The sequence below is a fragment of the Hemitrygon akajei genome, chromosome 24 (genome assembly GCF_048418815.1).
Source record: "Hemitrygon akajei chromosome 24, sHemAka1.3, whole genome shotgun sequence".
Lineage (NCBI taxonomy): Eukaryota > Metazoa > Chordata > Chondrichthyes > Myliobatiformes > Dasyatidae > Hemitrygon > Hemitrygon akajei.
The window spans coordinates 46,052,815-46,069,666 of NC_133147.1; the positions used below are offsets into that span (position 1 = coordinate 46,052,815).

The following is a 16,852-nucleotide window of genomic DNA, read 5'->3' on the forward strand; positions in this document are numbered from 1 at the left end:
GATGCATAAAGCTGGTCAGGAGTATTGTGTACAGTCCTGGTCTCCCCATTACAGGAAGGGTGTGTGTGCGGGGTGGGAGCACAAGAGGTTCACCAGGATGCTGCCTGGATTAGAGGGCAGGAGGTGGACAAATTTGGATTGTTTGCCATGGAGCAGTGCAGACTGATGGGGGGGATCTCATTGAAACTTACCGAACGTTCAAAGGCCTTGATAGAGTGGATGTGGAGAGGATGTTGGTGGGGGAATCTAGGACCAGAGGACAGAGAGAGTGGATGTGGAGAGGATGTTGGTGGGGGAGTCTAGGACCAGAGGACAGAGAAAGTGGATGTGGAGAGGATGTTTCCTATAGTGGGGGAGTCTAGGACCAGAGGACACAGATAGAGTGGATGTGGAGAGGATGTTTCCTATGGTGGGGGAGTCTAGGACCAGAGGACACATATAGAGTGGATGTGGAGAGGATGTTGGTGGGGGAGTCTAGGACCAGAGGACAGAGAGAGTGGATGTTGAGAGAATGTTTCCTATAGTGGGGGAGTCTAGGACCAGTGGACACAGATAGAGTGGATGTGGAGAGGATGTTTCCTATGGTGGGGGAGTCTAGGACCAGAGGACACAGATAGAGTGGATGTGGAGAGGATGTTTCCTATGGTGGGGGAGTCTAGGACCAGAGGACACATATAGAGTGGATGTGGAGAGGATGTTGGTGGGGGAGTCTAAGACCAGAGGACAGAGAGAGTGGATGTGGAGAGGATGTTTCCTATGGTGGGGGAGTCTAGGACCAGAGGGGCACAGCCTCGAGGGGTGTCCATTTAGAACGGAGGTGAGTAGGAATTTCTTTAGCCAGGGAATGGTGATTCTTGATTAGTCAGGGCATGATGAGATGCGTGGAGGAGGCAGGAGATTGAGGCTGAGAGGGAATTGGATCAGCTATTAAAACAATGGTGGAGCAGACCTGATGGCCAAATAGCCCATCTCTGCTTCTGTGTCAGTGCGGCCTGACGAGTTTCGAACTGGAAAGGGACTTGATACCAGAGGGCACAGTCTCAGAATACAGGGTGTCTCTTCAGAACAGAGATGAGGGGCAAAGTGCCTCAGCCACCACCTCTAGCAGCTCATTCCATAGACCCACCACTCCTCTCCCCTCAAACCTGTGCCCTCTGGTTCTTGATTGCCCAACCCTAGGGAAAAGACTGCACATTCGCCCTATCTGTGCCCCTCGTGGTTTTATACACCTCTGTAAAGTCCCAACTTGCCCACCCTCTGTCGGTAACACTGCCACTCTAGTCTTGACAACATCCTCTCAAATCTCCTCTGCAGTCTTTCCTGCTCAATGGTATCTTTCCGACAGCAGAGTAGCCAGAACTGAGCACCAAGTTCAGCCTCAATATACATCAACTCCTGTACTTACTGCCTGATTCATGAAGGCCAGCATGCCAAACGCCTTCTTCACCATCCTGTGTACCTGTGACTCCACTTTCAGGGAAACATGCAGAACATAAAACAGACCAGTACAGCAAAGTACAGGCCCTCCGGCCCACAATGTTATGCTGACAATTTAAGCTACTCTAAAATTAATCTGTCCTTTCCCTCCCTCTATTTTTCTATCATCCATGTACCTGCCTCTACCACCACCCTGGCAGGAAGTTCCATGCATCCACACTCTGTGTATAAAACATACAATCACACAGCGATGCCCCCAGTACAGCACGGCCACAGACCATTTGGCCCACAATCGTCTACAGAGCAAATCAACAACACCCAAACACTAATCCATCTTAGCTACACCATGTCCATGTCCCTCCATCTTCCTTACATCCTTGTGCCTATCCAAACTAATCTTAAAACCTGCCAATATATTTGCCTCTACCATACCAGCAGCACGTTCCGGGCAAACGCACCCCTCACCCCCTTCAATGCATTAGACTCTGCGAAACAGACATACTCTCTGTCCACTCTGTGCCTCTCATGATCTTGCAAACCTCTATCAGATCAACCCTCAGCCTCCGCTGCTCCAGAGAAAACAACTCGAGTTTATCCAGCCTCTCGTGACAGCACACGCCCTCTAAACCAGGCAGCGTCCTGGTAAACCTCTTCTGCCCCCTCTCCAAACCCTACGGTGGGGTGACCAGAACTGTGTACGATTCTGGCCTAACCAGAGTTTTATAAAGTTGCAACATAACCTCCCGACTTTCAAACTCAGTGCCTCCACTAATAAAAGCCTTCTTAACCACCTTATCGACCTGTGTAGCCACTTCCATGGATCCCAAGATCTCTCTGCTCAGCAACACTTCACATTTCCCTGGGTTAAACTCCAGCTGCCATTTCTCTGCCCCTATCTGCAACTGATCTATATTGCTTTGGCAGTCTTCTACACTATCCACAACTGACCCATCTACAATTTCATTTGGGTCATTTATAAACATCACAAACAGCCCAGGACCCGACACAGATCCCTGCGGAACACCACTTATTACAGACGTCCAGTCCCTTCAACCACTACCCTCTTCCTCTACAACTGATGTGAGACTCTCCAGTCTACAGTTTTCAGGATTTTTCCTTGCTCCCTTCTTAAATAGAGGCACAACATTAACCACTCGACAGTCCTCCGAGACATGAAGATACTGGTCAAGGGCCCAGCAATCTAGTCTCTTGCCTCCTTCAATAACCTGGGGTAAATCCCATCAGGTCCTGGGAACTTATCAACCATAATACTCATTAGGAGGTCAAACACTTCCTCCCCCTTGACTGCTGAACACCCTAAAAGTATTTACACACTCAGTACTGACCTCTTGGTTCTCCATATCCCTGGTAAATATTGAATTGTTATACTTTATTTACAGAATTGGTATTAGAATTGGAATATCATTGCCACATGTACCGAGATAGTGAAAATCTTGTCTTGCATACAGATCAGATCATTACACAGTGCATCGAGGCAGAACAAGGGAAAACAATAACAGAAAGCAGAATGAAGTGTTTCAGTTACAGAGAAAGGGCAGTGCAGGCAGACAACAAGGTGCAAGGGTCACGACGAGGTAGACTGAGGGCGAGAACCATCTTTTGGTACTAGTTTTTCATTGTCCCTGTGGGCACATGAACTCAGGGTTCAGGACGAATCTCGGGGTTGTATACTGTGTACATACTTTAATAATAAATGTATTTTGACGTCATGCAAATGACAATAAACGGTTTTGAAATGCAATCTTGATTTACGTTGCCATGGCGGCGGCACTCAAAGAAACCACAGATTACAGCTTCACTCGGTAGTACGTTAGATGATGTTACCAAACATTGAGAGGACATGAAAATAAAAGCAAGGCTGTAATGCTGAGGCTTCATAAGGCCATAAGGCGCTAGTCAGACCACATTTGGAGTACTGGGAGCAGTTTTGTGTTCCTTATTTCAGTAAGGATGCACTGGCATTGGAGAGAGTCCAGAGGATGTGCATGAAAATTATTCCAGGAAGCAAAGGGTTAATGTACGAACAGTGTTTGATGGCTCCAGGCCTGTACTCACTGGAGTTTAGAAGACCTATCAAATATTAAAGTCCTCAATACAGTGGAAATGGAGAGGATGTTTCCTACAGTGGGGGAGTCTAGGACTGGAGTGCACACCCTCAGAATTTGAGGGCCACAGTAGTGTAGTGGATAGCACAATGCTCTTACAACTTCCGGTGTTCCAGTGTCTGGAGTTCAATGCTGGAGCTGGTCTGTAAGGAGTCCCTGTCGCCCTCCCCATGGAATGTGTGGGGTTTTCCCGGTGCTCCGGTTTCCTCCCACAGTCCCATAGGTAGGTTAACTGGTTACGTTAGGGTTGATTGGAGTTGTGGGTTGCTGGGGTGGGGTGGCTTGGCTCCAAGGGCTCACACAGTGCTGTACATCTAAATAAATAAGTATTGAAATGCCTGGATAGAGTGGATGTGGAGAGGAAAATTCCTGTGGTGGTGGGGAAGTCCAAGACCAAAGGACACAGCCTCTAGCTGTTTAGAAGAGAGATGAGGGGAAATTTCTATACCTGCAGAGCAGCACGACCACTCAGTGCCAATACCGTAACGAGCTGGCCACTGTGACTGAATGCAACACCAAGTAATATTGCAAGTTTAACAGGACATTAGCTACACAAAGTCACTATAGTGAAGGGCCTGCTTCTGGGTGGGCTGAGGAGCTCTGTGACACTTTTAGTGGGGGGACAGTGGTCAAATTATGGGAGTGTTTCAGAGCAAAATGCTGGAGAAACTCAGCAGGTCAGGCAGCATCTATGAAAATGGATGAACAGTCGATGGTGTGAGCTCAGACTGGAAAGGGGGAAGATGCCTGAATAAGGAAGTTGGGGGAGGGAAGGAGAGCAAGCTGGATGGGTGAATGAAGAAAGAAGCTGGGATGTGACAGGTGGAAAGGGCTGAAGAATGAGGAATCTGAAAGGAGAGTGAACCCTGGATGAAAGGGAAGGAGGAGGGGCACCCGGGGAGGTGAGGAGGAGAAGGAAGAGACCAGAGTGGAGAACAGAAGAGGAGGGAAGGCAGAGGCAGAAATCGATGTTCATGTGCTCAGGTTGGGGACTACTTTGATGGAATACGAGGTGTTGCTCCTCCATTCTGAGAATGGATTCATCGTAGCAGATATATAATGATCTTGGGGCTTTGTTGGGGGGTGGGAGAGGGAAATGAGTGATCACAATGTGACAGAATTTTACAGAGAGTTATGCTGCACCCTTAACAGGTGATTACAGTGCAACCTTACCATAACACTGATTACTGAATCCCTCTCTTTACAACCCTTGGGGGAAGAGTGATCATAACATCATAAAATTTAAAACGAGTTACATTGCAACCTTAAGTAAACACTATGAAACAATGTATAAACATTGGTTACTCCACACTTGGAAAGACCCTTTCACTGCTGTATGGTTCTATGATAATTATGTTAGCAACTAGCCTTGGGGGAGGGGGGAAAGAATGATCATAATGTGACAGAATTTAATCTTATTTTGTGAGTTTTACAGGATATTACATTGCAATTTTACATAAAGAGTTAGTCCATACTTGGTAGCAAAGAGTCTATTTGTTACAACTCTATGACAAACTTAAATTATCAACTATCCTCGGGGGGGAGAGGGTTGTGATGTTAACGTGATATAACTTTAAAATCGCTGCATCTGTGACTCCGTCCCGAGTTCCCTCTATTTTCAACAACCCCACAGGACTACATCTCCCTTCCTCCTCCACAGTGCCAGCCTGATACCCCTACCCCACGAGATTCAGTTGCCTACCGGCGTGGCGTTCTTCGCCCCGACGCTGGCCCGCTGGACGATGAGCTTCTTATCTCCAAGCTGCATGCCGTTAAGCCCTGCGATGGCCTGTGGAGAGAAGGAAGGTGGGAGGGGATGGGTGGGAGTCGGGACGGGGTTAGGAATCCGGTTTTGTCAGATGGGGGCAGTTTTGATTGTGGAGGTGGTGCAGGAAGTGAGGTGGGGGGGAGAGAGAAGGACACCACTTAGTTCCTGAGGTCGGTGGGGCGCGCCATTTAGCTACAGAGGAGTAGGGGGAGTGTGGGAGGTGGAAACGCTGTGATTTTCCAATGCGGCCTTCGATCGATGGTCTGCAGAACCAGTGAATGGGGAGAAGAAGAAGAAACAAAGTGACCATTGTGTCGACGCAAGGAAAAAAAGCAAAGATGTGCAGATAGCGACACAAAATCCCGAGCGATGGGGCCTGGGGTTGAACACTCTGGTCCTGGAGTACATACATCTCCCCCGACAGTGTGACACTCCCTCAGTACCGGGGAGAGTGTGTCTGTGGTTTAACACTCCATTCCCCGAGTATATACATCTCCCCAGACAGAGTGACACTCCCTCAGTATCGGGGAGTGTGTGTCGGTGGTTTAACACTCCATCCCCCGGGTATATACATCTCCCCAGACAGTGTGACACTCCCTCAGTACCGGGGAGTGAGTGTCTGTGGTTTAACACTCCATTCCCCGAGTATATACATCTCCCCAGACAGTGTGACACTCCCTCAGTACCGGGGAGTGAGTGTCTGTGGTTTAACACTCCATCCCCCGGGTATATACATCTCCCCAGACAGAGTGACACTCCCTCAGTACCGGGGAGGCTGTGTCTGTGGTTTAACACTCCATCCCCCGGGTATATACATCTCCCCAGACAGTGTGACACTCCCTCAGTACCGGGGAGAGTGTGTCTGTGGTTTAACACTCCATTCCCCGAGTATATACATCTCCCCAGACAGAGTGACACTCCCTCAGTACCGGGGAGTGAGTGTCTGTGGTTTAACACTCCATCCCCCGGGTATATACATCTCCCCAGACAGAGTGACACTCCCTCAGTACCGGGGAGGCTGTGTCTGTGGTTTAACACTCCATCCCCCGGGTATATACATCTCCCCAGACAGTGTGACACTCCCTCAGTACCGGGGAGTGAGTGTCTGTGGTTTAACACTCCATTCCCCGGGTATATACATCCCCCCAGACAGTGTGACACTCCCTCAGTACCGGGGAGGCTGTGTCTGTGGTTTAACACTCCATTCCCTGAGTATATACATCTCCCCAGACAGTGTGACACTCCCTCAGTACCGGGGAGTGTGTATCTGCGGTTTAACACTCCATTCCCCGAGTATATACATTTCCCCAGGCAGTGCCACTCCCTCTGTACTGGGAAGTGTGTATCTGCGGTTTAACGCTCTGTTCCTGGACAGACAAAGTCGATGACTCCCTGAAAGCGGGTACACAGGTTAATAGGGTGACAAAACAGGCTTGGTGGGACAACGAATTTAATCATCAGGAAGTCACGTTGCAGCTGTACAAAACTCTGGTAAGACCACACTCAGTATTGTGTTTAGATCTGGTTACTCTTTAACAGGAAGTGTGTGAGGGCTTTGAAGAAGGTGCACAAGAGGTTCACCGGGATGCCGCCTGCATGTGAGGGCACAAGCTAGAAGGAGAGGGTGGACAAACTTGGGTTGTTTTCTCCAGAGTGACTGAGGCTGAGGGGAGATCTGAGAGAAGTTTATGAGATTATGAAAGGCACAGATAAAGACAGTCAGTATCTTTTTCCCCAGGGTGGAAATGCCCTTTTGGGGTCGGTAAGTTTTTTTTTTAAAGTCAGCAGTGGGTGTCTGGAATATACTGCCAGAGGTGGTGGTGGAGGCAGATGTGATAAGGTGTTTAAGGAGTGGTTAGACAGAAACACGGATGTGCAGAGAACAGACGGACATTATGTGGCAGAGACTTTGCTTTCTCTGATGATAATGAGCGACAGACTCCCTTTGGTAGCACAGATAACGAGGGAGAGTCCCTCCGTAACAAGGTTAATGGGAATGACAGAAAGAAAACAGAGGCAATGGCAGAAAAGCCACCTCTAATGGGATACAAACTCCTTTTGTAACAGAGAAAATGAGGGGTAATAGCAGAGAGAGACCTCTTTGTTGGGCACTGGATTTAAGCACTATAGGCCCCCTGTGAGGATGGACGAGTGAACCTTCTGAAGTGGGGGCCTTGGAAACACAACTCCCTGCCCCTCGTTAAGCCCACCATCAGCAAAGCACCCCAGTCCCCACATCACCACTATACCTGATCTGTGACGTTAATGTCCACATATTCGCAGAAGGCATAGCCTTTGGAGAGGCCAGTGGCACTGTCCTTTACAAGGTTAAAGGCCTTGAGCGGTCCGAACGACGTCAGCAGCTCTTTAACCTATTGTGGGAGGGAGGGGTGACAGGACATGTCAGCAGGGCCGGCTGAAAGAGATGAACCCCCTCCACACCATCCCATCACACACTCCCGGGGTCAGACACAGAGTGAATCTCCCTCCACACCGTCCCATCACACACTCCCGGGGTCAAACATAGAGTGAATCTCCCTCCACACCGTCCCATCACACACTCCCGGGGTCAGACACAGAGTGAATATCCCTCCACACCGTCCCATCGCACACTCCCGGGGTCAGACACAGAGCGAATCTCCCTCCACACCGTCCCATCACACATTCCCGGGGTCAGACACAGAGTGAATCTCCCTCCACACCGTCCCATCACACACTCCCGGGGTCAGACACAGAGCGAATCGCCCTCCACACCGTCCCATCACACACTCGCGGGGTCGACACAGAGTGAATCTCCCTCCACACCGTCCAATCACACACTCCTGGGGTCAGACACAGAGCGAATCACCCTCCACACCGTCCCATCACACACTCCCGGGGTCAGACACAGAGTGAATCTCCCTCCATACCGTCCCATCACACACTCCCGGAGTCAGACACTGAGAGGAGCTCCCGCCACACCGTCCCATCACACACTCCCGGAGTCAGACACTGAGAGGAGCTCCCGCCACACCGTCCCATCACACACTCCCGGAGTCAGACACTGAGAGGAGCTCCCTCCACATCTTGGGTATACTGCATTCCACAGACAGGCAGAGTCAGACTGTTAATAAGCCTCTGTGTGAAGCAGCAATGGTAGTGGGGTGTGGTGGAGAAGTAGAGCAATGTGAATGAGGCAGCAGGGACAGTAGACACTGGAAGGGCAGACAGATGATACAAGAGCATACCTGGTCATCGTTAAGGTAGTTCGGCAAGCCACCGATGAAGAGCTTGTGGGGAGAGTCAGGGACGACAGTGGACACCACACCTGTACGGACAGAGAGGTCAACACTGCCCTTGCACACCTCCATCTCTTTGTAACCCATCCATCTTTTAAAAATCCCATAGAAGCCCCCCTCCTCCCGCACCCTCTAAACCTGCTGGGACCCCACCTCCTGATCAGGTTCTCAACCCAGGGTCCATAGACCCCTTGCTTAATGGTTGGTCTATGGCAGAAAAAATGTTGGGAACCCTTGATCTAAACCATAGGGACCCCATTCCCTCTAAACCCACCAGGTTTCTCTCCACACCCAGAACCCCCTACACTTACCTGGTACATAGACAGAGGGATTTTCAGACATCCCTGGAAGCGGCTGGTAGTCATGTGGACGACGTATTTTCAGTGACTGCCCTTGAAATATGATCCCATCGAAAGCCATCGCCTGTGTGGTTTCATCTACTGATCGGAACTAGCAGGGAAATGGAGAAACCGTAAGACATAGGTGCAGCATTAGGCCATTGAGTCTGCCACACCATTCCATCATGCCTGATTTATTATCTCTCTCAACCCCATTCTCCTGCCTTCTGCCCATAACCACTGATGCCATTACTAATCAAGAACCTATCAACTTCCGTCACTGGGCACCACGGAGGCCAAGCCTCCTTTGAGCATATTTAAAGCAATGCATTCCACAGTCACCCCCCCGCCTAAAGAAATTTCTCATCTCGGTTCTAAAAGGACGTCCGTCAATACTAGTCCTAGATCCCTCACCATAAGAAACATCCTCTCCACATCCATTCTATCTAGGCCTTTCAATGAGATCCCCTCCCCCTCTCATTCTTATAAACTTCCATGAGTACAGGGCTAGAGCCAAACACTCCTCACATGTTAACCCTTTCGTTGCTGGGATAATTTTCATGAACCTTCTTTGAACCCTCTTCAATGCCAGCACATCCTTTCTTCAATAAGGGGCCCAAAACTGCTCCCAGTACTCCACATGAGACCTCACCAGTACCTTATAAAGCCTCAGCATTACATCCTTGCTTTTATATACCAATCCTGTCCAAATAACATTGCATTTGCCAGTGTAACTACCAACTTAAAATGTAATCTGTGGTTTCTTTGTGAGCCTGTACCATGGCAGTGTACATCAAGATTGTCTGCCTTGTTTCATAGGCTGTCTAATCAGGAAGGCACCTTTAACCCGCTTCACAGTGGCTTCTGTCTCAGAAAGGAGTTAGTTCCAGTTCAGGTCAGTTCCCTGTCACTTGCCATGTCAGCATGACTATTACAGCTCAGGGCAGCCCAGAGTTCGGAGTTCTACCTTCTCTTCATGAGGATGTGGGTCCCCCGTCCCCACAGTTTGAAGTAGGTTCATTGTCCTGTGGAAGGCTAGTGTTAAGTCGAGGGGCTCGAGGGTTGGAAGGGCCTGCTCAGTGCTGTACCTCTAAATTTAGGAATATCTGATGACCAAAAGCATAGAACATTCCAGCAACAGCACAAGCCCTTCAGCACACAATGTTAACCTACTCCACCATCAATCTAACTCTTCCCTCCATTTTTCTATCATCGATGTGCCTATCTAAGAGTCTCTAATCATTCTGTCTCAACTACCAGGGCATTCCACACACTCACCACTCTGCAGGAGGAGTATCAGAGTAAAGTTATTTTACACAATCACCTTAACAGCATGTCTTCTCATAAAGCCTCTGGCTGTCCACTGATGCCTCTTATCACTGCACACAACTTTAACAATCACCCCTCATCCTCCTCTGCTCCAAAGAGAAAACCCCTGGCTCGTTCAACCTTTCCTCATAGGGCATGCCCTCTGATTAAGGCAGCATCCTGGTAAATCTCCTCTGCACCCTCTCTACAGTTTCATGTAATGAGGCAAGCAGAGCCATACTAAGTGCAGTCTAACCAGGGTTTTATAGATCTGCAATATTACTTTGCAGCTCTTGAGCTCAATCCCTTGAATGATGAGGCCACCTTGAGAAGGCGGAGCCTCAAAGTGACGGCATCCATCACCAAGGACCCTTTCCACCCAGAAAATTATGCCATCAGGGTGGTGGTACAGGAGCCTGAAAACCCACACTCAATGACTCTTCCTGTCCACTACCAGATTTCTGACTGGTCCGTCAACCCAGGAACAATTCCTCACTATTCCTTTTGCAATACTTGTATTTTGTATTGCAACAGAGTAATTTTTATGTACTACATTGTACTGCTGCCGCAAAATACTTACGTCAGTGATAGTAAACCTGATTCCAATTTGCAAGGGGTCCAGAAAGAGAAGAACACACAAGAAACAGGATTAGGTGATCACGGCTGATCTGGATGTGGACTCAGCTCCACCTACTAAATCCCTGAATTCCCCTGCTTTGCAAAAGTCTGTGTGTATTAAACATATTTGATGAGGTAGCTTCTAATGCATCCCTGGGCAGAGAATTCCACAGATTCTCTACTGTCTGGGACAGATACTCCCAGTGCGATCTCAAGTTGAAGTGCATTGTCACCTGACTGTATGTAAATACACAACCACAAAACATATAATCACACACAACACATAAACCAAAATATTACCATAAGTTAATAGAATGAATTCAAAATGCATGTAGTGCACAGCACAGGTAAACGGCTTCGCTGTCCTACTGACCAGACCTCGGTGGCGGCAGAGTACAATACTGCGCAGAAATTTTCAGCGCATACTGGCATGTCTATGGCTTTTGCATAGTACTGTACCTGTCAACATGCAGCAGAGAGTGAGTTTGTAAATCTGGTGGCAGCAAAGGATGTTAGGAGTGGTGAGGGTGTGGAACATAGTTTATTATCACCGGCATGTGACATGAAATTTGTTAACTTAGCAGCAGCTGCTCAATGCAATACATAATCTAGCAGAGAGAGAAAATTATATAAGTAAATCAATTGTAGTATAATACCGTAGATTCCGGACTACAGAGCGCACCTGATTAAAAGCCGCTGGCTCTAATTTTAGAAATAAAATCAATTTTTTAATTGTAAAGGCCGCACCGCTACTTTTAAATATACATACGTATCGGTAACACAAATTACGTTGCATATACTTTTTTACTGAACAGCATGAACAACATTCCAATATCTCCTAGCGACTGGTAAAAATATATATACTGCAGCCTACCAGGAAAAGTTATTGATCGCCTTTAACTTAAAAGCAGTGTTTTCGCTCGGGTCTGACGCGCTCGGGTCTGATGCGCTCGCGTAACGCGATCGGGTCTAATCGGGTCTGATGCGCTCGGGTCTGACGCGCTCGCGTAACGCGCTCGGGTCTAATCGGGTCTGATGCGCTCGGGTCTTGCTTTTCTTCGAGTGTTTTCCATGTTGATGAGGGTGAGTACAAATGACTGATTTACAATAATTTAATTGTGAAAGTGCGCTTGATTTATCGTACAATTTAATTGGACCTCTGTGAACTACTCATCAATTTTATTGGTCTACTGTTACGAGGCAAAATGTTTACGAGGCGGCATGAAAAAAAACCATGTATTAGCCGCTCTGGATTATAGGCCGCAGAGTTCAAAGCTGTTCAAAATGTGGGGGGAAAGTAGCGGCTTATAATCCGGAATCTACGGTAGATTAAAAAAGTGCAAAAAAACCCCACAGAAATACTGTATATTAAAAAAGTGAGGCAGTGTCCATGGGTTCAATGTCCATTTCGGAATCAGATGGCAGAGGGGAAGAAGCTGTTCCTGAATCACTGTGTGGCTTCAGGCTTCTGTACCTCCTACCTGATGGTAACAGTGAGAAAAGGGAATGTCCTGGGTGCTGGACGTCCTTAATAATGGACGCTGCCTTTCTGAGACACCGCTCCTTGAAAGTGTCCTAGGTTCTTTGTAGGCTAGTACGTGATGGAGCTGACTAGATTTACAACCCTCTGCAGCTCCTTTTTGTACTGTGCAGTAGCCCCTCCATACCAGACAGTGATGCTCTTCACGGTACATCTATAGAAGTTTTTGAGTGTATTTGCTGACTTGCCAAATCTCTTCAAACTCCTGATGAAGTATAGCCACTGTCTTGCCTTCTTTATAACTATATCGATATGTTGGGACCAGGTTAGATCCTCAGAGATCTTGACACCCAGGAATTTGAAGCTGCTCACTCTCTCCACTTCTGATCCCTCTATGAGGATTGGTATGTGTTCCTTGTCTTTACCCTTCACTAAGTCCACAATCAGCTCTTTCGTCTTACTGACATTGAGTGCCAAGTTGTTGCTGCGGCACCACTCCACTAGTTGGCAAATCTCACTCCTGTACGCAGAGGTACAGAAGAGTGAGGGGTGGAGCAGGTGCAGACACACACAGCTCTGAGACACCAGGCAAGGGCATTTGATTCCAGACAATTAGTTTATTGATCATTACAGATGTCTCTCTGGTGCTTCCCACTCTCCCTTCCCCTATTCCTAACCATGATTCCCCTCTCCCTGCCCCCTTTCCACTCAGTCCACAATAGAGATCCGTATCAGAATCAGGCTTGTCACTCTCATGTCATGAAACTTGTCTTTTTTTGGTGCCAGAGTGCCAGTGTGGTACAATATATAAAATTACTGCAGTATTATGCAGAAGTCTTAGACTCCCTAGCTATATACAGTCAGCCCTCCGCATCGCAGATTCAACCAACCACAGATTGAGATTGGAAAAAAAAGGCTCCTAAAAAGCAATTCCTGAAAGGCTAAGAGGGAGCATAAAGTACTGTAATCTGGAGATGATTGTTTGAGCATTGTTCACATCGTGTCTCGTTCATTCGCTACTTGTGTTGTGAGCAAAAGGAAGGAGTTTAAGGAAGTTTAAGGAGTTTAAGTAGGGATGGCTGGCTAGCTCTGTAAAGGGCTACAGCCTCAAGAACTTAAAGATAATGGGAGAATCGGCATCGGCGATTTAAAGTAGACGGGAGGATGTGCGTAGGTTATATGCAAACACTACGCCATTTTATACACAGGACTTGAGCATCGGCTGGGGGGGGGGTCTCGGAACCAAACCCCTGCGGATACGGACAGCTGACTGGAAGGAGCTGTTACCCAGTATGGCAGTCCTAGTCCAGATGCTCCTGTCCCTTCTTCCTGACGGTAGTGGGAATCCTCAACAATGCTTTGTCTGCAACACACCAGGTAAATAACACTAATGGGGAGAGACTCATCTACAACTTTCCTGTCCCCATCTTATCTAACCCTTTCTGAATTTTAAATGTCCACGTAAGATACCATGGGGGAACATGGTAGCGTAGTGGCCAGCACACACTTTACAGTGTCAGCAACCTGGGTTTAATTGCTGCCGCGTGGCAGCACAGGTTTCCTCCAAGTGTTCCTATTCTATCCCACAGTCCAAAGAATGTATCCGTTGGTAGGTTAATTGGTCATTGTAAATTGTCCCATGATTAGACTAGGATTAAAATTGGGGTTTGCTAAGCAGTGATAAAGTATGAAAAACACTTCGTTAAACAATAGCAGCCTGTTTTCTGAAAGAAAGCACTGATGATCAACGGATGTGCTAAGCCATGCTGGGCCATCTTTCTTCTTGAGGTTTCAGGATGCTTATCTCCTCGTGCACTCATGCGTAGAGATAGGACCGCTCCAGCCTGTTTGTGTATGTTCTGTCCATTACGCCTATTCTGTAATTTGTCGTATGAGATCTCTCTCATGAGATTCATTTTCCTGCAGGCATACTCAAGTAATCCATAATAGAATCAATAAAGGACTGCAACAACTTGGGGATTCAACTACTGTGCAAAATGCAAAAAAATATGCAAAAATTGTACAAAAAGAAATATTCATAATAAATACAAAATAAATACCAAGAATATGAGACAGAGCCTTGAAAGTAAGTCCATACACAAACAAGAGAAAATTTACAGATGCTAGAACAACACAAACAAAATGGTGAAGGAGTTCAACAGGCCAGGCAGCACCTATGGAAAAGAGTACAGTCGACATTTCGCGCCGAGACCCTTCAGCAGGACTGATGAAGTTGTGGGAACAGTTCAAGGTTGAGCTGAGTGAAGTTATCCCGATTCAGGAGCCTGATGGTTGAAGGGTAATAACTGTTCGTGAGCCTGGTGGCGTGGGACCTGAGGCTCCTGTACCTGCTTCCTGATGGTTGAAGGGTAATAACTGTTCGTGAGCCTGGTGGCGTGGGACCTGAGGCTCCTGTACCTGCTTCCTGATGGTTGAAGGGTAATAACTGTCCGTGAGCCTGGTGGCGTGGGACCTGAGGCTCCTGTACCTGCTTCCTGATGGTTGAGGGGTAATAACTGTCCGTGAGCCTGGTGGCGTGGGACCTGAGGCTCCTGTACCTGCTTCCTGATGGTTGAGGGGTAATAACTGTTCGTGAGCCTGGTGGCGTGGGACCTGAGGCTCCTGTACCTGCTTCCTGATGGTTGAAGGGTAATAACTGTCCGTGAGCCTGGTGGCGTGGGACCTGAGGCTCCTGTACCTGCTTCCTGATGGTTGAAGGGTAATAACTGTTCGTGAGCCTGGTGGCGTGGGACCTGAGGCTCCTGTACCTCTTTCCTGAAAGTTGAGGGGTAATAACTGTTCGTGAGCCTGGTGGCGTGGGACCTGAGGCTCCTGTACCTCTTTCCTGATAGTTGAGGGGTAATAACTGTTCGTGAGCCTGGTGGTGTGGGACCTGAGGCTCCTGTACCTGCTTCCTGATGGTTGAGGGGTAATAACTGTTCGTGAGCCTGGTGGCGTGGGACCTGAGGCTCCTGTACCTGCTTCCTGATGGTTGAGGGGTATTAACTGTTCGTGAGCCTGGTGGCGTGGGACCTGAGGCTCCTGTACCTGCTTCCTGATGGTTGAGGGGTAATAACTGTTCGTGAGCCTGGTGGCGTAGGACCTGAGGCTCCTGTACCTGCTTCCTGATGGTTGAGGGGTAATAACTGTTCGTGAGCCTGGTGGCGTGGGACCTGAGGCTCCTGTACCTGCTTCCTGATGGTTGAGGGGTAATAACTGTTCATGAGCCTGGTGGCGTGGGACCTGAGGCTCCTGTACCTGCTTCCTGATGGTTGAGGGGTAATAACTGTTCGTGAGCCTGGTGGCGTGGGACCTGAGGCTCCTGTACCTGCTTCCTGATGGTTGAGGGGTAATAACTGTCCGTGAGCCTGGTGGCGTGGGACCTGAGGCTCCTGTACCTGCTTCCTGATGGTTGAAGGGTAATAACTGTCCGTGAGCCTGGTGGCAGGAGTCCTGAGGCTCCTGTACCTCTTTCCTGATAGTTGAGGGGTAATAACTGTTCGTGAGCCTGGTGGCGTGGGACCTGAGGCTCCTGTACCTCTTTCCTGATAGTTGAGGGGTAATAACTGTTCGTGAGCCTGGTGGCGTGGGACCCGAGGCTCCTGTACCTCTTTCCTAATGGTTGAGGGGTAATAACTGTCCCTGTACCTGGAGGTGTGGGTCCTGAGGCTCCTGTACCTGCTTCCTGATGGTTGAGGGGTAATAACTGTTCGTGAGCCTGGTGGCGTGGGACCTGAGGCTCCTGTACCTCCTTCCGGATTGTTGAGGGGTAATAACTGTTCGTGAGCCTGGAGGCGTGGGACCTGAGGCTCCTGTACCTGCTTCCTGATGGTTGAGGGGTAATAACTGTTCGTGAGCCTGGTGGCGTGGGACCTGAGGCTCCTGTACCTGCTTCCTGATGGTTGAAGGGTAATAACTGTCCGTGAGCCTGGTGGCAGGAGTCCTGAGGCTCCTGTACCTCTTTCCTGATAGTTGAGGGGTAATAACTGTTCGTGAGCCTGGTGGCGTGGGACCTGAGGCTCCTGTCCCTGCTTCCTGATGGTTGAAGGGTAATAACTGTTCGTGAGCCTGGTGGCGTGGGACCTGAGGCTCCTGTACCTGCTTCCTGATGGTTGAAGGGTAATAACTGTTCGTGAGCCTGGTGGCGTGGGACCTGAGGCTCCTGTACCTGCTTCCTGATTGTTGAGGGGTAATAACTGTTCGTGAGCCTGGTGGCGTGGGACCTGAGGCTCCTGTACCTGCTTCCTGATGGCAGCAGCACGCAGAAAGAAGCAATGCCTGGATGGTGCGTCAGAAATTTTCACCCTCAGCCTCCTAGGCTGCTCCCGGTACACTCAAGAACACGAGGGCAGAATCTACTCTAACCCCATCTATAAGGACACCATAGTGGGCCCTATCTCAATGAGTCAGAGTGCAGGAAGGAGACAGAGAAATTCTTCCTGCTTCAATCTTATCTCTAATAAAATGACCGTAACCAAATCTGCCATCACGGGTCGAAG

The 16,852-nt window shown here is 48.7% G+C and overlaps 1 protein-coding gene across 1 annotated transcript in view; it reads right to left on the reverse strand.

Annotated features, from left to right (window-relative positions):
- The window catches only part of LOC140715705 (splicing factor U2AF 65 kDa subunit-like), a 61,761-nt gene that overhangs the window by 4,275 nt on the left and 40,634 nt on the right, over window positions 1-16,852 (reverse strand). Inside the window, exons 9-12 of the mRNA XM_073028075.1 lie at window positions 8,921-9,059; window positions 8,559-8,638; window positions 7,581-7,703; window positions 5,266-5,352 (exon numbers count right to left, since the gene is read on the reverse strand). Coding sequence (XP_072884176.1) covers window positions 5,266-5,352; window positions 7,581-7,703; window positions 8,559-8,638; window positions 8,921-9,059 — 429 coding nt within the window. The remainder of the gene's footprint in view (window positions 1-5,265; window positions 5,353-7,580; window positions 7,704-8,558; window positions 8,639-8,920; window positions 9,060-16,852) is intronic.